The following is a 20,655-nucleotide window of genomic DNA, read 5'->3' on the forward strand; positions in this document are numbered from 1 at the left end:
GCTAATGTTACCATCATTAGGAAAGATTTAGCTGAACAGTTTAAAGATAAACTTATTTGGACGCCATCCTGTGTTACCCTTCAGACTGAGTCTGGTGACAAGATCGACATAGCTGGGAACTTAAACATCACGTTTGGAAGTGCCGCCTACCATCACACGGCATATGCGGCGGATATTACAGATCCATGCATACTCGGATTGGACTTTTTAAGGAAATATAATTTTTCCTTAGACTTCAAAAACAACAAACTGCTTTCAACATCTGAGGACCTGACGATCTACCGTCAGAAGGGATCCTCACCTGGAAACGCCGACGCCTTGTCTAAAAGACCCAGCTCAGAAAGCTGCCGAAATCATACTAGGGTCGGAGAGAAACATCAGACTACCAGTTATTCTCCATCCCAGATGCTCTTCAGTCGAGACCTTCGTCAGCAGCCTTGTGACCGCCTGTTTGGTCGCCGTACATCGCCTGAGGAACACATCCAAGATGTCCAGGCCTGTTTTGAAGTGATGCACCGTTCCGCACGAAAGCGAGTGAACTTGGCGACGGAGAAAGTGAAGACCAAATACAACACGAGAGCGGACATAGATTCAACAAAGGAGACAAGGTGTGGTTGTGGAACCCGGTTCGACGAAAAGGAGTCAGGCCTGAATTACAGTCACCTTGGGATGGTCCGCACACAGTCCTAAACAGGCTGAATGACGTCGTGGTTCGGATCAGTGAGTCTTCGAACTCTGAACCTGAAGTCGTTCTTTACGACAGGTTAGGTTAGCTCATTACTATGGCCATATAGTACGTAATGTAAATAGTGCAAGACCATGGTCCTTTTTGTTTCTAAATGTGTATTTAGTATTTGATTTGTTTTATTTATTGCATTTATTGTTCATGTTGCTTATTATTGTAATGTAATGCTTATTATTGCATTTATGCCACAGTTGTAAGTTTGGCTTCCTGTCCAGGGATTGTACTGCCCGGCACGTGCAATATTATAATAGTCGGAGGATTGTTTCTGTGCAGTATAAAATGTGAACTTAGTTGGTTGAAATTATGAAATTCCGAGAGCTTAAAATAGCAGGTTATCTTAGTCCTTAATCTCAAGGTCTGTTTCAGCTCATTTAATGTGCAGTAATTAACTTTCAGTGCCCGAAATCCAAGGTTTTAAAAATCTCTTCACAAAGGGAATACATTTTACATAGCTATCTTGGAGACTGAAAAGGATTTCTCATTTGAAGTTCTCAAATGGCCATTTTAAATTAGCGTATTCTTTACGAAAATGCACTGTTAATACGCGTGGAATTAGAGATGAAGTCAACCATTCTAAATTTGCTTCTGGGAATACACGCATATTTAAGTTGTTAATCTTGTTTACTCAAGTTCTGCAAAACAAAATGTTCTGGCTATAATATCTAAAGTGCATTTTCGTTTTGCATTTACACAGAAAAATGAAAATTTGTTTTGCATTTACACAGAAAAATGCATTTTCGTTTTGCATTTACACAGAAAAATGAAAATGCGAGAAAAATTGATCAATGTTAGAATATAAATGATATTCACTTTTACTTTCAGAACGACTTTGCCCACCATATGCACAACTTCACGGAATTGCTCTGGTAAATTCGGCAAAATTTTGCATTCAAGCTGATGGTCTGCAAAGGCCTCTTCCTAAATAAATGAAATATATGTAGTAATTATAAATAATTAAGTACTTTAAAGATTAAAGTAAATTATAATTAATGTATTTTATTATCAGCCATATACTTTTAAAGTGCAAGAAACAGTTGTGTTTTAAAAGATGACAGTGAATAAAATTTGATAACTGTACAGTAGTTGTAACATTAATAATAATTGCACCGATATGTAGTAAAGCATAATTCAGCGATTCGTTCCGCTAGAAAAACTTGCTTATTCAAATCAGAAATAAGTAACGGATCTTCGTTACTCCGGATGTAGAAGCACTTTTCGAAATGAAAGACCCACAGTCAGCGAGCGAATAAAATTGTTGAACAATGGTTATTCGACCCAGGCTCATACCTGCAAAAAGGGAATATTCGTGGTTTTCACCATACGTATCGTAAATACGAACCAGTTTCCCCTAAGTTACTTACGAAGGCATTCTTCTTCTCAAGCAAACAGGCTTTGGGTGTTTTGCATCAGTTAACTCATAGTAAAAGTTCTCCAGGTTGGATCTCAGTATAGTTTCCTCAAAGAGGGAAATTCGAAATGCTCACACTTTTGAAGTTGCGGACGCCTTAATAACAAGTTTTTCAAATGTCATGCATTCTACCAAAGTTCCATTCAGAATTTCCTCACAAGATGGCAGTGCCTCTAAAATCCTTTGCAGATGATGAAGTTTTATTTTTGGTAAAGGTTGGGGGAGTAGAGTATCACATGGAGGTAAGAAAGGACTCCCTACCTCCATGAAGTAACCATTACGACTGAATCTTACCCCTCACTCGTCAACTTGCCTTTCAGAGCTCCTCCTGTTACACTGCCTTAAGAAATTCTCTTATTAGTAAGAGATGCGCGTGATCTGAAGCAAGAATATATCATTCTTTGTCCGCAGTGGGGTGCTTTTTATTCACTTCTTTCTCTTAAATACTTAGCTGCATCTTCATAAATTACTACCTACTCGTAGTAAGTTTTTCTGTTTGGATATCATGTAATTTTTATTAAAGCAAAGAATTCCGTTAGCAAATTCAACCTAGCCCTTGGCCCGAATCATAACCCCCTTGAATTTCCCTTCAGTTTCTTTAAAGAATTGTAAAAAAGGTTCTAGCTTACGCAACTGAAGATCAAGTAGAATTTAGGAGACCTCACATTATTTCTGCCGCTATGCTCCCACTCATGTTTCTGGATATCACACTATTAGAAAACACGCGTGCAGCTAATTAAACACGTGTGTTAAACAGTTAAGTGAAATTTGAGGACTACTTATGTCCATTCAATACCAGGGTTTCAAAATTTCATTTTATGCAACATGCACCCCTTTGTATATTGCGCAAGTTTCTCACAGGCCGTATTTGTCAGTCCGGAGAACTTTGCTATCGGCATGAATGGTTTTAATGCAAATAGAACTAATTTTCCTTAGTAGTCTCTACAACGGCATCCTTCCTTTAAGAAACTAGCCATGATGTTGACTACTTTAATGAATCCTCTTCGTTTAAGAAGTAAATCATAAAGATTATAATTAAATACTGAATGTTTAAGATGTTTTATTTCACTTGAATATGAAAACATCGCGTAAGTGCCATCAGTCTCGGGGAAGAAATGCTTCTCTGAACATTTTCAAGGGAAACCTGTCCTTGGTCCGGTTACGCAGGCAGAAAGCCATAGAGACGCTCAGGCAAAGTGTTCTTTACCCGGAATTCCATCTCGAGCTGAAATACTAATGTCCAGTGTCATACCTACTGGACTTGCGGGGCTGCTGTTCAAGAAATTTTATAATTACAATAGCTTCAATGTCAATATTTAATTTCAGATATACATATTGGACCCAATTACAGTGAAACCTTTGACGAAGCTACCTCTCAAAGAAACTAGAATATATTGATATCGTAAATGATCGCCGATGATCCTGTTCTTATGATCACCTATGTGAAGCACTAACAACTGAGCTCACTGGTTGCGTCTGAAGTTAATTTTCGAAAATCAGTTTTCGTTTTCAATGAAAATCTGTTTTAAAGTTCGAAAAATAGATTAATAAATAGGCTACTTTTCCGTTTCGCCGGCGCAAACTTGCCAAGCACACTTTGTTGGCGACAGCATACGCATAAAAAATGTTTGTCTTCAAAATAAAAAATTCTTAGAACTAACATTTTAATATGGTTTAAAATTTTTTAAAAGCCAATAAATAAAGACAATAAATTTGTAAAAAGACATTAATTTAAGAATTTACTATGCTTTTATGGTTTAACATCCTGATTCGCCGGTTCGTATCACGTAACCCTAATCTACGCTACAAAAAATCTAATTTTCTCAGTAATTAGCTATATTAATTTCAAGTTAAATCTTAAATCTCATGGAATACAAGTTTAAATACAAGAATTATTTCAATTCGTACGAATAGCTTACTCAGAAATTATGTAAAACCGCAGTACTTTACTTCACTAGTGCATTCTCATGAGATTTAATGAATTCAAATCTTGATTTTGCCTTTTCTATATTTTCGCCTTCGTGTGAGTGGTGTGATTGCATCCTAATTAATTACCGCGAATGGTCTTGGGGCATAAAACTTAACCATCTTGTAAAATTCGTGTAAAATTTCTACGTAATTGTATGCCAGTATTGAAAGAAACAATCTAATAAAAAATGGCTGCGATTTGTTTTGAAAATGAATTGTAAAAGATTGGCGACTTTATCGTTTGCGCCGGCAAAACGGAAAAGTACCGTTAATACTTTCCCATAATTTTAAATTTAAATAAAATTGAGAGTTTACTTTTCAAAATTTCGCGAAGTTCACTTAACCATAGCTTTTACATCACACTACTAAAATAAAATCCATATATCAATACATTTCATTTTAAATTCGTTTTGTTATCAAAATATAAAGTTATCGAGTTTTCTAATTTGATGAAAGTCAATTTTCTGTGTCAACTCCCACAGTTGCTTTGCTACAAAACGATATTCCGTTACTAATGTTGTTGACATAAATGCGCATGCCAGGAGCCAGCTCCAACATAGGCAACTACCTAGGCTACCGGTTTTATACGGCGTCAGCTGAATTTTCACAAGAAAACTAAATAAAAGTTCGCTTCGAGTTATCTTAATTCGTACAAGTCTAGAAGAGGTTATTTGAATGACAAAGCATACAGAAGCTAACTGCTTAAGAGCACGTATAACTTTGTGAAGGACTTATGAAAACTGGATCGTATTCATGTTACACATGGGGAAAACCAACCATACAGCTAACCCGTTCGCCTGGGACCGAACTCAGGTCTAATTTCCGTATTCAATGGTCTTGGTGGCCTTGATGGTATTCAATGGTCTTAACTACTCGGCCTACTTGAGCTTTAATTCTTACAAATAGCAGTCATACTGATCGCCTAGGGAGTCAGAAAAGCTGAAGCTGGACTTGATAGGACAAATTTGGTATTAGCAGTATGCATCTACGACTTGTTCATTTTAAAGTTTTGAGCAATGTATTCCACTAGCAACAGATACGTACTCCATTCAACGCACCCTGATGTACTGTTTAATTTAGATGAACACACAACGTTGGCAAAGGTATTTGCGAGAAAGGAACTAACGTTTTACGATATGGCCAAGGTACGGAATAACATCAGAAGCAGTGAATTGCTACTCTGTTCAAGAAGCACCAGAAAATTCGGAGTACCATGTTAGATGTCCGACTGATGTAAATAAGTGATGAATTCTCCGATTTCTGGATATTATTCAGAGGCTAATCGGCAGATATTTTCAGTCATTGTGCAACATAAGAAAATGCCTAAAGTTCTAGATCAAGAGATCTTGGGCAAAAGTTTTAAGTGCCACACATTCCTTGAAAGCTATACCTAAAAATTTTTAAAAAACGGTAAGCAATTTCTGGTAGCTTATAGTATTGTTACGGTTTTTTGTATTGATTTAGTTATTTTTAAATAGAATTAAAATTGTTTTATATTACCATGCAATGCAGCACGAAACTTATTTGAAGAGAAAGCTACGCCGGAAAAATTAACAACACAGGAGCGCGCGCATTTAATAAATAGATATCTCGTAAATGTACGCTTTTGCTTTCCGGAAAAATAGAGGAAATGCGAAAATTTTCTCGTGCATTTAAAAAGCTTATAAAAGCTGGAAGAAAACATCTCAATTCAGTTGTTTACTGTAGCGAATTCGCGGTGAAATCAGATTAGCTTTCCCTGTTTTGAATTAAGTTCTGTTAAACGTTTTATTAGTTTAAAAGATACTACTGTGAGATATTGGGATATTGTACGAATACCTCTAAGGAAATTTAAGCATTTTGTTTTTATTTGTGATAAGAATAAATTTTATTCACTTTTCATCGGACTTGTGCATTCAATTTATTACGAACCCGTATGCACGCAACAGTATAATACAATATTTTAGACGTAATTTTCAAATTTTTAAACTGCTCCTGTACAAAGTATTTGCATTCAACAAGAGCTTACCTAATATAGTATTTACAAACATGGGCAGCAGTTATAACGATCTTCGAAGGTTATAGTATACCTTCACAATAGAGATCCAAGTCTCCATATTGCGAAATGATTATATATTCTTACTCATCTGCTCATCGAAACCGCTCTAAACATGGAGCTAAAAATTGGCAACTGCTTGCACGAAGATTTGGATAGTATACATTTATAAAAAAACTCGCCAGAACTATTCATCCAAAAGAAAGAACGTCATCTTGGAGGAGATTCTGTGAAAAACTAGCTTGTTTTGGATAAATCTTATCTGTAACACAGCAGATGGAAAAGTCCCAACAGTCGCCACATCACTACTTAATTCGTAGGCAGAAGACTAAATGCCAGTGTACCGTAACATTAGCATATGAACACTACTCGGCCATTGACGAAAATCGCGTTGCATTGGGCATTTCATTACACTGGCAGTTACCCTCAGAAATAAATGCGCGACTATTTTCAGCGTTTGATATGATACTAAACGGTAGATTTCTTTCACTACATGCTTTAGACATACTTTTTACAATGAAATTGCAAAACACAGAAGACGTGAACATGTATGGATAAAACTGAGCACATAAATAGGAATATTAAAAGAATTTACCTTGACTGTTCGTATGAATTCAAACGTATGTACTATTGATAAAACGGGAATACAATGTAAAGCGATCACATTGTCTTTGCCTCACCGTGAACAGATTCAAGCAACTATATTGTCGCTTTTTTTTTTGATTGATTATTGGAAAATACGCAACGGTCTTAAAAGATATGTATTCACGGGGTTCTTTCTAAAGCTGCCACTAAAGCACGTTGATTTCCGCACAAAGAAACAAAATTCCCGAAATCTACGAAACCCATTCACTAAAACTGGAACTTTATTAAATTACCAGTGTTCAAGTGTGTTTTTGCATTCGATCGCCATTGAGTGCGACAGGAACCAGAATCTAGGAATATAGACCTGAAAAATACAAAGTACGTTGTCTTGCTTTTTAAAGTGTTTTGAATTGGGTACATTCAGCTGGTGTTATACAACGCTGATCTCCCTGCATTTTGCTTGAAATAAACGTAACGATCTTACTAACGAAACAAGGTTTCGACATTCTAGAAATTTTCTGAACGAATATGAATAGGATTTTTACCTTCCTGAAAAATGGCGGGCTATCCATTCGAGTCCATAGCAAATTTAGGTGAGCAACGTCTGACGCATGGCACTAGTTACAAGATATACTTTTCTTGCAACTGTCAGTCCAAGTCGTCTGACATCATGTGCAGTATACCACATATGATACATGAGTGACGGGAGCGGAGAAACGGTCACTAAAGACATCCAGATCCATGTTATCAGGCTGATGCACCAGGATACAGATCCGTTCCAGACAGAAACTGGACTCATCGACAGCAACAGCGGTACATTCGGCTACTCCAGTTCCTTTGACTTCGGCTCTAAATTATAACAGTTTTCAATTATTTTAATTCAACAGCTGTCGGCATAAGGTCATGCTCAGATGTACCTAATGCAATCTTTCTGGTTGACATGGCAATGACCAAGGGCGATGACTCTTTCGAATATCCTCTATTTCTTTTCGATGTCTATATTTAGGCTAAGGTGATTTCTTCATTAAGATGTGCTGTAGGTCAGGCTGCATCATTCCTTTTGCCTGGGTTCAAATCAAACTCCAACTACCAGCATTTAGTGGCCTTAATCACTCTGTCATCAGCATAAGAACCTTCACTTATCAACTAATATCAATACATTCAAAAGATTGTGCCCTCACATTCAGAAATAAGATAAGCAAACCATTTTGGGTCGTACAAAATTCTGCTTCTGCGAAAAGCATCAAATGTCAAACTTGCATATGACGTTTACGAAGATTTTTGTCCCTCACCTGAATATATTTCAAGCATATGCAAGAACGAACATGCAGAAGATTGTTTACATGCGAGTACACTTTAATACTTCGTGTCTTAAGTTTTTCATCGATCAACCTTCGACTTTCATCGAGTTATTTGTAGATATCCATTGTTATGCATATGCTGAGATTTCCACGATTCTACCACATATTTTAAACAGTAGTTTCAATTTCGGGCAATGTGTATTTGACTAATTTGCGTGAATTTTACCGAACACTAGGCAGTTCTAAATAACTTCTGTACATTTTTTTAGATTGCATCAAAAATGTTGAATCAGTACTTTCCGTTTTTAGCTTAATTATAAAGGCATATTGCTGTTTTATATTACCAAGAATGCGACTTTAGAAGATGAAACTTATTTTAATAATAATTGCGCAAGATTATGAAGTACTCAAACTGAAAGAATTTCTTGGTTAGCTTAATTATGCCAGCGTACGAGGTGTATATACCTACGCAGAGGAATGCCTTTATTTAGGAAGAAGCGCAAGAAATTTTTTTCTGACACGTGTTTGGATTTTACAAGTGGACAATCTGCAATATTAAAGTAGGAACTCTTCAACCGGAGGGAAATGGAAGTACGCTGAATTAACTGGTTTTCATTAGCTTTAAGCATTTACTCTTTTGGGCTTACTAAAGGTTGGTGTGTTGGTGTATTTAATTATGGCAAAGCACACGAGGGCTATCTGCCTAAGGGGAGGGATGCCTTCGTGGAGGACTTTCTAAGGGAAACTGGCTCGTATACACGTTACACATGGGGAAAAACCACGAAAACGCCCATGCAGCCAGCCCGTTCGCGGGATTCGAACCTCGGACCGAACTACCAGTGTTCAGCGACTTTACGGCTCGGCCGCTGGTGGGCCCCTTACTAAAGGAATTGCTGGGCAGGAGAGATGGAAATGTAGGCATGCAGTTTTCTGTTGGATACTTACCTGCTTTCACAAGAATACATATGTAATGTAGAAAACCGAAATGCTAAATATGCATCTGCCATATTAGGTAAAGTAAATGCAATAAAAATGTAAACACAAAACAATTTAAAACAGTATAATTAAATTTTACCTGACATTCTTTTCCACAATATCTGGTGAATTTGCAGGTTGGGCAGAGAATCATTGAATCATCAGGTCTAAAAGAAAAATATGAAATAAATCGATCTGTTAATGCTGATGATTACAAAGTGAATTGATACAATACTATGCAGTAAGCTAAGGCTAGTTGAAATTTTATTCTAACTTTTTTGTTATAAACATTAGGATATACAAAGTTTTAACTCCCGAATATACTGAGAAAAGTTTTTAATGAAGTCTCAGCAGCTTGCCCATCTAGTGAAAATATTGTAACAATGCTTCCTCCTTCAAAGATTCACATCGAAGAACGTACAAAGTTTATGAATAAAATTAAATACGTCCTCTGATGGCATTACTTTACAAAACTCTATCTTTGAATAAACCAAGAATCTCTGACTTACAAAGAGATTTGCTGTAAATACTAGTCTATGCAACAATGAATAAATACGAAGTTTTCAACACAATGTCGCTTAGTGAATCAACTTGTTCCTAAACCAGTGCAATTAATAACTATACATCTCATTTGCAAGTGATGTATATTTTATCATATGTTTAAAGTATAAATTTAATAGTTTGGCTTATGCGATTTTGGTAAAGCCTCGAAGGCTATCTGCCTAAAGGTTTATGCGATTACGGTAATGTCCACTTGCTTAAAAGAGAGATACCTTTGTGGAGGGCATTCTAGGGCAAACTGGCTCGTATACACGTACGCATGCAGAAAACCACGAAAACGCCAGCGCTGCCAGCCAGTTCGGGGGATTCGATCCTCGGACCCAACTACCAGTGTCCAGCGATCAGCGATTTTACCGCACGGCCAATGGTCTGCCAATGTAAATTTAATAATAAACACACTATGCTCAAACCAGCGACATTTTTGATTCAATAAGCCTATTTATCTGAATTTCTATACGCCATTTCGAGTAAATTGTTAGGCCTATGATCGTACAGTTAAATGCATTTCGTATAATACATATGTAACGTGACTAAGAGCCGGTTTCTATTAAAATGGTCTTCCATGAAAGCATCTCTTTCTTGGCAATAGAACTTAACGTTCTTTCACAGTAGGCGACGCTTAATGTGATCACATCTGCAACATTAAACGATGGGAAAAAATATCTTTCAAAACAGAAATGAAATGTAACTAATTTAAATACAAGAAACATGAACTTTCACAGAATTTTAATTAAGAAATGTAAAAACTTTGTTTATAGTCTCTTTATATTATCCAACTATCTAACTCTTTATAATTTCCCAACATTTCCAGATATAATTTTGACCATTGATATGTACTTAATCTTAAAATGCGGAGGGCATTCCTCATTCACTGGAAGGTTAGGTTAATTACAGCAAAGCACACTAGGGCTATCTGCCTAAGGGGAAGGATGCCTTTGTGGAGGACTTTCTAAGGGAAACTGACTCTTATACACGTTACACATGGAGAAAACCATGAAAACGCCCATGCAGCCAGCCCGTTCGCGGGATTCGAACCTCGGACCGAACTACCAGTGTTCAGCGACTTTACCGCTCGGCCGCTGGTGGGCTCATTCACTGGAAGAAAACAAAATTTAGAAACAGGCAAACAAAAGAACAACCTTACACATAGATATTCAGCTTTTTTTTTAAGGAGGAGGGGGGGAAGTCATGTAGACACTTACTTTGGCCTGAAGAAGGACCCGTGTCTGATCCTCGAAATTGGAAGAATTGTCCAAAATCTAAGCCAAACTGAGATTTCTTTTCTGCCTAATTGTAGATGATTAACCAAAATTCACAACAAGCTGTTTGGTGATAGAATTCCTTACTTAGTCCCATTTTTCTGATACTTGGCAATTTTTATAATCTATTCTAACCTAATTTGGTGATTTTCCTTCAGTTAAAATAATTATTCGATAATGTTTTGATATATTAACCGAACTGTTGATCACAGTAATCAGTGTATTTTCAACATTCTTGTATACAAACGGGTAAGTCTTCGGCAATTCGATACATATCCGAATGAAAGATTAACTGCGATCACTTTAAGTGGCGTCTACTGCAATTAAAATATCACCCAATTCTACAAAAGGGGTTTCTTCTAACGACATTCAAGAGGAAGTTCCAGACCAAAATATTAATTTGAAATCCTTACACTAATAAATTATACGCGAAGATTGCATTCATTTTAAAATATTTCCACATTTAACTTCAACATAAACTGTGGGAACATTCTAAATACTATGTGAACCAAAACGTCATGAATTCAGTGATATAGATTTTTTGGATTGAATTATCTAACTAAAGAAACTATGGATTCGTAGGGCACGTTCAAAAGAAAATGATTCGTTACACAGAGAAAACCCACAAAACCGCCCGTGCAGTCAAGACCGTATATAACTAGCAGTATTCAGCGGTTTTAGCCGCTGGTGGGCCTGAATTTACAAACACGACACTTAGGAAAGCATATACTTTACTCAAATGGGCAAATATATGCACCACAATATAGCAGGCAAGATAACACTAAAGGCCTTTGAGAAAGTGGATGGCAAATGTGCAGAAAGGGGGAAACTGCTTCTGAAAAGACAACCGATTAAATGAGAGTTCAAAAGATTATCTTTGAAGAAGTCGGTAGCGTGGGGTCTCAATGCATAGTATATTTCTAAAATTTAGTAGACCAAATTGTTCAGAAAAATTGGCAGTGCTGGAATTAGTGCACTATTGAAGAAATTAACAGTTAATTTTGTGTAAATACTCGCTCTATTTCAATGCCCATCTCCCTATGAATCATATCACGAAGAAACCATGGAGCATTGCAAATTATATTTAAGATTTCATTCTGGAATGTCTGAATGTTCTTGATATTAATAGACTCTGTGTATGACGCCGGCGCAGAGTACGTAAATATGGGGCAAATCGGAAAAATATAACCTCGGATATCCAGCATTGAATAGCGCGATAGCAAAGTAAGGTGACACATTGTTTCGATGCTGAGTTGGAAGATGGGCTTTGTTCCAGGACAGACTGCAACACAGCGACTCCAAACAATCAGCAGTTCTAACCTTGGGAATATTTTAACAAAAGAGCAAGTACCGTGTACACACTACGTTTATGGTATCGCGTAACGAGAAGTTTGGATTTGTCAGCAGTGATCGAAGTCCTTCAAAATCTATGGACTTTTATCTTTCATTTCACGTAGAGCTCGATTCTTGGCAGAATGAATAATGATCACCTTATCATAGGGCTAGCAAGCGATTACGCAGTTATCGTTCTTAAAAATTGGGCTGTTGTAATGATCTGAGTGACTAAATTACATCACTGTAGATAGCTTTTATGGAAGCCGTATTGCTAATTAGATAAAAGCCAAAATAAGGGTAAGCGAGGCATACAACGTTTAAGAAACTTTCCATGGTGAGAAGGCTCAGTGGACGAAAAGGTTTCAAAAATTAGTGATCCTTGTTCGGTTTGGGAATGGAACAATATTTGGTACTTTTCCGTTTTGCCGGCGCAGGCGATCAAGTCGCCAGCAATGGTACAATTGATGTCAAACGGAATATCCTCGCTGGTAACCTTTTACGCCTCATTTTCAAAACAAGTAGCAGCCATTTCTTATACGATTGATTGTTTCTTTCAATACTGGCATACAATTACATAGAATTTTTATCCAGATGGTTCAATTTTATGCCCCAAGGCCATTCGCGGTAATTAAGTCAATTAGGATGCAATCGCACCGCTCACCCGAGGGCAAAAATATAGAAAAGGCAAAGTCAAGGGTTAAACTCATCAATTCTAATGAGAATGCACTAACGAAGTAAAGCACTGGTTTTGCATAATTTCTGAGTAAGCTATACGAATTAAAATAATTATTGCATTTAAACTTTTATTCCAAATTAAGATTTAATTTGAAATTAATGTAGATAATTACCGAGAGAATTGGATTTTTGTAGCGTAGTGTACGTGATACGAGATCACTTGGGGTCACGTGATATGAACCGGCGAATCAGGATGTTGAACCGTGAAAGCATAGTAAATTCTTAATGTCTTTTTTACAAATTTATTGTATTTATTGGCTTGTTACAAAATTTTACACGATATTAAAATCGTTTATGCCTTCAAAATAAACTAACATTTTTTATGTGTATACCGCGTGTTGTCGCCAATAAAGTCTGCTTGGCGAAATTTGCGCCGGCGAAACGGAAAAGTACTCAGTATTTTAATATCTCCATTGCTTTGGAAAATAAGAGAAAAACATGCACTGTAGACAGAAGTTTTACAGTAGATTACCTTGTCAAAATTTTCCGAGCCTGAAGATTTCTTATTTTTAATTCTTAATGATGTTGCTTACTTCCTCAGGAATGATAAATTTAGTCAGTGGAGATAACTACAAAAGAGTTAAGCGAGTTATTAACAATGAAATTAACTTTTGAAGGCGCGCTATTAAAGAGGGACTTTAAACCGATTTGAAGGCATGTCGCATGGCGTGTCATTTGGTTAGGTTATTTAATTACGGCAAAGCCTCGACGGCTGTCTGCCTAAGGGGAGGGATGCCTTCGTGGAGGGCTTTCTAAGGAAAACTGGCTCGTATACACGTTACACATGCGGAAAAACCCCGAAAACACCCATGCAGCCAGCCCGTTCGCGGGATTCGAACCTCGGACCAAACTACCAGTGTTCAACGACTTTAGGCGTATCATTTGGAAAAACAGAAAATGTTGAGCAAGACATTCTCCATTGTAAACGTATCCAGAGCTAGTATTTGTTGGAAGTTTTCTGAAGATTTCATTTCTTTAATAGAAATCAAAGAGCCATTTTTGAGTTAAATTTTGAGGAACAATTACTAATTTTACTTCTTAAATATTCAACAAAATAGAGAAAAGCAGAATTCAGAAAGGAAATTTATAAATTTTTTAGGCTACAAGTTTTGTGGTTTGTTGGATTATTTCAAAGCACGCGAGGGCTAAGGCAAGGTGGAGGATTTTTTTAAGGGAACTGGCTGATATCCACGTTACATACACGTGAGGAAAACGCCCATGCAGCCAGTTAATTCGTTTCGAATTGAACGACCTGGAACTAATATTGTTCCGCGACTCACCCGCTGGCAGGCCGCATGAGTTTTATGAAGATCAAGAAAATAAAACTAAATCAAAATATTTATAAAACCACCATGCTGATAAGCATTAATATGCATGCCATAAAGATGCACATAAATTAATGCTGCATACACGAGGATATTTTGCTTGAAATGAAATTTGTTTCTGAAATAATGAAGCTTATTACCAACTGGAAATGAAAGATCAATACTTAAAAGCCAAATAGTTAAATACCGAGCTCTAATTTCTAATTTTTTTACCTTTGATCTTCTACAGACTTAAAAAACGAACTTCCTATAGTAGCTGATAGAAATGGCACTTGTCAGTTTTACCGGCACCAGTCATTACGAAATTTGGTGGCATTTATCACCAAATGACATGGGCAAACCCGAAATAATAAGCACGAAATTGAAATCTTCCTTCATCAGCAAGAAATTGATTATTTTCAAATTCAAAATGACCAATTTCAATTTATCATGGAGAGTAAATGAAACTATTTCATTCTTTCAAGAAAGTATTTTACTCTCCACAGGAATTTGTTAAAAAGGTCCTGAAATGCAGCTACATGGTGATGCACTATGGAAAATTACCAGAAAAATGCCACAGCAACTCATTCCGTGATTCAAAGATCGCATTCCTAGCACCAGTACGCTACTATTGCCGATTTATATGTAGATATCTGAAAAATTGTTTCGTTAAAGTTATTTCAAAGCACTTTTTTGGTTGGTATGACGTCTAATCTTGGCGACATGTTTTAAGCGCTTTGGTAACCGATTGAAATCAATAAAGTACCACGGGTAAACTCGGTTCTCTTTAATTTTTTTTTAGTGTTCTTTGCTCTTCACAGCACTAAATACCAAGCAAATTTTGTAACAAGCCCAGATACTCAATGGTATGCTTGCATTATGGAAGAGTTATCACCCGATTTAAAAATATTCGACAAAACTGTCTATAGTTGTTATATTCTAGAATCTAAGAAAGTTCAAATCTCGGGAAATTTAAGAGTAACTAAATGACATGGTTAATTATTATGGCTAGTATTATGGCGCCAAAATATAAACCTGGTAATACTTCTCTCGCAGTTCTTCTAATGCTCCTGAAACAAGTATATTTGCAAAACTATCGAATTCTCAGAGAGTTTACTATAAATTAAATGCATACATTTGAAAACAAAAGCCATTTAATATACTTTCTTCTAGAGAAATTTGCCAGTCCTCTAAAGATGCGATAAGGTAAACCGTTTCACATGAAAAAGGGCGGAGATATTTCAGAACTCTTTGACGCTTACTCAAGCTGAAGACACCCTTTTAAAGAATAACATAATGGAGTAAAACTGAAGAGAAACTTAAGACTGAAAAAATTAAATCGGCAAGGGAGATTCAAGTTAATATAATGGTACCTTAGAAAGCGAAAATTATTCCTCCGAGTGCGTCCGAGCTTCTGAAGCTAAAAAGCACATAAAACAGTTAATCATCTGCAAATTAAATTTTCAGTACAACTTAAAATATCACTGCCGAGCAACTAGAAATAAACCTTCATCAGGAAAACAGATAATTGTACACTTGAACGTTTTACATTTCTCGGGTTTTGAATCTGGGAAATGCATTTGTCGAGGAAAGCAAGTTCAACTTCATTTGCTTATATTTTAAAAATCATTTGGCAGAAACAATACATTTTACATTCCTGCGGGTTTTGAATTTGGGAAATACATTTGTGGAAGAAAGCATGCTCAACTTCATTTGCTTATATTTTAAAAATCATTTTTCAAAAATAATGCAACAAACACACAGCTTTGTTTCTGTAAGCAGGGGTGCGAGAAATTTTAAGGAGTTTGAATCTATAACCCTAACTGAATAATGCCATTAATTATTGAACAAATACGTAAATACCGTTAAATAATATACGATTATAATTAGAGGTTACGGTTATTAGAGGGTTATAATTAGAGTGATCCTACTCAGGTCTATTTAGAGCCCGTTTTGTTAGACTTATTTCGTTGAAACTTGGCATATACGTAGGGTCACATAGAAACAAAAATGTGTTAAGATGTGTTAAAAGAAAATTTGACAATCAGTATTCCAGATCTTTGAATTAGAAATTTTATGCACTATTAAAAGACTACTGAAAGAAAAACTACGAATATTCGACTTAAGGGGCCGCCCAGACGGTATAGTGGTTAGGGAAGCCTGACTGCGATACCGAAGGGCCTGGGTTCGAATCCTGGAAAAGGCATGGTTGTACCTGTCCGTCCCTTCAAAGGAGGCGATGGTGGCCCACCTATTAGGTGCCTCCATAATAAAGAGGCCACCACATCTGGCCTTGTATAGATTAATGGACTGTGTTGCACTGTAACTGTTCACAATCTGCCATTGGAAAAAAATATTCGACTTAAGGTGTTTGAAATACTTCAACCATAAGTTTTAAGTTAATTGCAGGGAATCTTGAGTTACTTAGAAATGCAAAGCATTACAACGTATCATTTACACTGTGTCAAATTAAAATGAGGAATTTTTTTATGGAACGGGGAGAAAACTTAATTGATTACATTGATATGAAAATTTCGACAAATACTATACTTTAAAGTATTTCGTTAAATTAAGAAGTTTATAAATGAAAAGTTGACTTCTAGCGATTTTTCATAGAAGTGGACCAGCTTGATTTTTGCATAAAAATATTAACGCTTGATATCTAATTTTATGAGAAACTTCTTAATTTCAGTACTTCATTAAATAACGAAAAATTATGGAATTATATAAAAAATAGCTAATAAAAAGTTTAGCATATGATAAATGTTGCTATAAAGGCTCTAATTATTACTTTAGATAACAGCATGGGACAGTACTGAGTGATATTAAATGTTCGCGTTCGCATATACGAGTTTTATATGCAGTTACAATACATATTGCCTTATTACTGGAACAGAAGACGGCATTAGTAATAAAACTTAAAAGGTTCACATTTATGCATGTTTAAACATAAAATGCAATCTTCAAAACAGCTGTTATGAGTACTTGAGTATTCTGAAAACTCAACTATGAAAAATGTCCCCTTTTATATTAAATCTCATTATAAGATACAAAGAAATCGGAAATTAACTGAACTTAAGATTACAGTAATCATTCATGAAAAGTTGTATATCTGGTAAATTTTATCGATGAATGTTGAGTGGTTTCAACAGAATGTTCTGAGAGCTATTAGGTCAACAAGAGAGCATAGGTTAATTGATGAAGGTAAAACAACTCCAAGACCATCTGCCTATGGAGAGTGAGGCCTTCGTGATGGACTTTTTATGGGTAAACTGGCTCAAAGCCATGCTACGTGTGAAAAGCCACTAAAACTAATCGTGCAGCTCGCCGGTTTTCGAACTCGAGTAGACAATGCGTGCATTTTCATTGCTTAAAGAAATTTCATTAGATTGTGCCGACTTAAGATAGGCTGAAACGTTTTCAGAACCATTTTCTCATGAAATGAAGATAAAGTTTGATATGAAGGATTATATGTTATATTCAGTATTGTTTTAAATTTCATTATGATTACATTTAACGCTTCTCGCCACAAAACTCATTAAAAGCCTTTTAAGGGCAACCAGAGTTCTGTTTCAAAAAGTTTTCCAAGAGAGCTTTGAACCCTTGCTTCATTAAGTGAGAACAGCCCAATTAAAACTCATTTAGTACTAAATAATTTTAAAGAAATCGGTATAAAATATGAAATGTATTTCTCATGTTCCGACACTACAAATTCTAGATCTGGGTAAATACTATCGCCACTAACAAGAAGAGAGGAACATGTTTTTCTGATACCAAGTTCTATTTGTTCCTGAAAACAGAAAATCATGTACAGCATTTTTTTAAAACTGTAGTTTATTCGATGATGCCCACTTAGTTTAATAATTAATAAATTTCAAATGTTATTGTAGAGTTAAAATTAGATTCACTCTTTAAATTCTCTTACACCAGGCTTTATAGAAACGAAGTTGGAGTTTCAGTTACATAGTTTTCACGAACTAATCCTTAAAATTTAAACAAAAGAAGTTGAAAGTGCCTTTCTCGATAATGTACTTTCCCACATTAAAAAACCTTCAGAAATGTACAATGTTCAATTACTTTCCTGTTATTTCCAGTTGTTCAGCAGTGGTACTTAACTTTTACCGAGAATTTAATTTGCTGATGTTTAACATTATTTTGCCCGTATTTTAAGAGGACCTCCCCCCTTCCCCAAAAAAAGCCCGTTTCATATCTTTTGCTATTTTTCTTTCGCTGAGGATACAACAAGAATTTTAAACATATTTGATTCATTTTAATATAGCAAAGCACTCGAGGACTATCTGCTTAAGAGAACTCATGTCTTCGTGGAGGACTTTCTAAGGGAAACTCGTATACACGTTACACACGAGAAAAACCACGAAAGCGTCCACGCAGCCAGCCCGTTCGCGAGAATTCGAACCTCAGAATCGAACTACCAGTGCTCAGGGACTTTACCGCTCGGCCGCAACCTTAAAAAGGATACTGCATAATTGAGGTTATTAGACAAGTCGAGGCGAATGCGGACGAAACTAAGAAAAATCCCAAGCCTCGATTTTACAAAATAATAAGAGCAAACGTCGCCATGACTTTACTTCAGTATATGTTTCCTGCGTTTGAATTTTAAAGATTGCAAATTCCATGGATGATACTTCTTAACCCAGAGTCTGTCTGAAATGCACACTCGTAAATTTAGGAATATTAAAGAACTCGTAATATAAGAAGAAAATTGTAAATTTACTAATTAACATCGTTCATGGCCATATACAAATGATGGAGAACATTGGAGGGATATTTTAACAAGTGGCATCAAACTTTTTAACTTTCTGAAAAAGTAAAAATTTTAAGTTACATTTCAATGTCAGTTTCAATCTCAAAATGGTCACATCCCTATGGTTCAGCTTGCTTTTCAAGATCGAATTGTACGAATACATACAACATTAATTTACTTCGGAAGTTGGAAACAAGTAAAAATTCTGCAATTTACTACCACAATAAGAATAATTTCGGGTTAGATTTCGAAAAACACGATATTGCCAAGAAAAGAAATTAATTTTTGAAGCAATACAGAGGAAAAAAATTGCATGCGATTATTATGCAATTTATTGTAACACGGCTTGTATAACTGACAATCAATCCTAACAAGTGTATCATAAGACACTATAGTTGTATGGTACGCATGAGCAGTTGGAAATTTTTAGAAATAAGAAAATTAAAATACTTAAAATTGCTTTGATTTCTCAACCAAATATAGCATAAATAGGCATAATTCATAGAATTAGGGGCATTTACTGTAAAGGAAAAAAAAAATTGCATTAGAATGATATTGGAAGAAATCTTGAAACCTTACGTTGAATAACAATTTTCGCACATAACAAGGTGCAAATCCTTTCGAAGAATTGATACATAAGCTGTTCCAATAGGAATAATATCTCCAGGATAGTAGAACTCTATTATCGGTCTATTGGCTCCCGTTTTCTCTATGGTCAGTAGTTTATCCTCTCCCGTCGTTTTTTTATCATCTCCCGTCGTTTTTTTATCATCTCCCGTCGGTTTAGCGTCTCCCACATTGCCCACAGTCGGTTTAGAGTCTCCCATTTTGTCTACGGTCGGTTTAGAGTCTCCCATTTTATTACCCAACGCACACGCTTGCAAATTTACGAAAGAAGCGACGCCATACTGAGTATTATTTATGGAATTTCTTAGTTGAAGTTGTAGTTAATACTTAAATATCAAAAAAAAAAAAAAAATGAATGCAGCAGCTCGAACTAGCATTAAATTTATTAGAAAAGAAAATGTCTCTCAGAAAATTATGGAAGTGTTATATCGTATGTTGCAAAATATCAACAATCTTGATAAGAATAATAATTAATAAATCCACGCTTCATTTATTCGGAAAAATTGCTTACCTGATCATAAATGCATAATCATTAATAGAATTCCTTATGTCAAAAATTAAAACATTTTATATTAAAAAGTAAAAAAGGGAAAATATGAATGAATGTCACTTACAGTTAACATAATTAAGAGGGATCCATATCCAAGGTCCAATTTCCGGTGCGATGTGTTCCGGTTCCATGAAATGAGGCCCGAAGGCCACGTGACAGCGCACGTTCGCGAGCGTGGATCTGCGGAGAGCAGCAGTGAGGGAAAGGAGGGGAAGGGGCCGCAGAGCATCACAGGCCTGAAAAAACATTTCATCGTCAGATATAGCTTTCTGGGAAAATAAGAATAAAATACAAAATATCATAAGCAAATGTAGATATAGACGCGTGACGTAGGTTCCGTCATTCCAACAAGTAGAGTCCAAAATAAGTAATGGTCCTTGGGATTCATACTCCCTTTTTCGTATCGATTTTTAATAACAGATGGCGCTACGAACGTGAGCGTTAAAATATTGAAATCTACGAGACTACCTACAGCCTGGTTACTATGGCAACAGCTCTTTGC

The 20,655-nt window shown here is 36.0% G+C and overlaps 1 protein-coding gene across 2 annotated transcripts in view; it reads right to left on the minus strand.

Moving 5' to 3' along the window:
• The window catches only part of LOC118198501 (histone-lysine N-methyltransferase SMYD3-like), a 62,031-nt gene extending 41,665 nt beyond the window's left edge, over positions 1 to 20,366 (minus strand). Inside the window, exons 1-3 of one of the 2 annotated variants that reach the window (XM_035370192.2) lie at positions 20,218 to 20,366; positions 9,118 to 9,184; positions 1,556 to 1,663 (exon numbers count right to left, since the gene is read on the minus strand). In XM_035370192.2, the coding sequence (XP_035226083.1) occupies positions 1,556 to 1,663; positions 9,118 to 9,171 (162 nt within the window). In that variant the 5' untranslated portion in view covers positions 9,172 to 9,184; positions 20,218 to 20,366. Of the gene's footprint in view, positions 1 to 1,555; positions 1,664 to 9,117; positions 9,185 to 19,555; positions 19,874 to 20,217 lie in introns of those variants that run through there. The other variant, XM_035370191.2, reaches the window with a different exon arrangement.
• Positions 20,367 to 20,655: the final 289 nt, after the last annotated feature.

This window comes from Stegodyphus dumicola, chromosome X2, assembly GCF_044657685.1.
Source record: "Stegodyphus dumicola isolate Sdum_Otavi_A_Nest chromosome X2, ASM4465768v1".
Lineage (NCBI taxonomy): Eukaryota > Metazoa > Arthropoda > Arachnida > Araneae > Eresidae > Stegodyphus > Stegodyphus dumicola.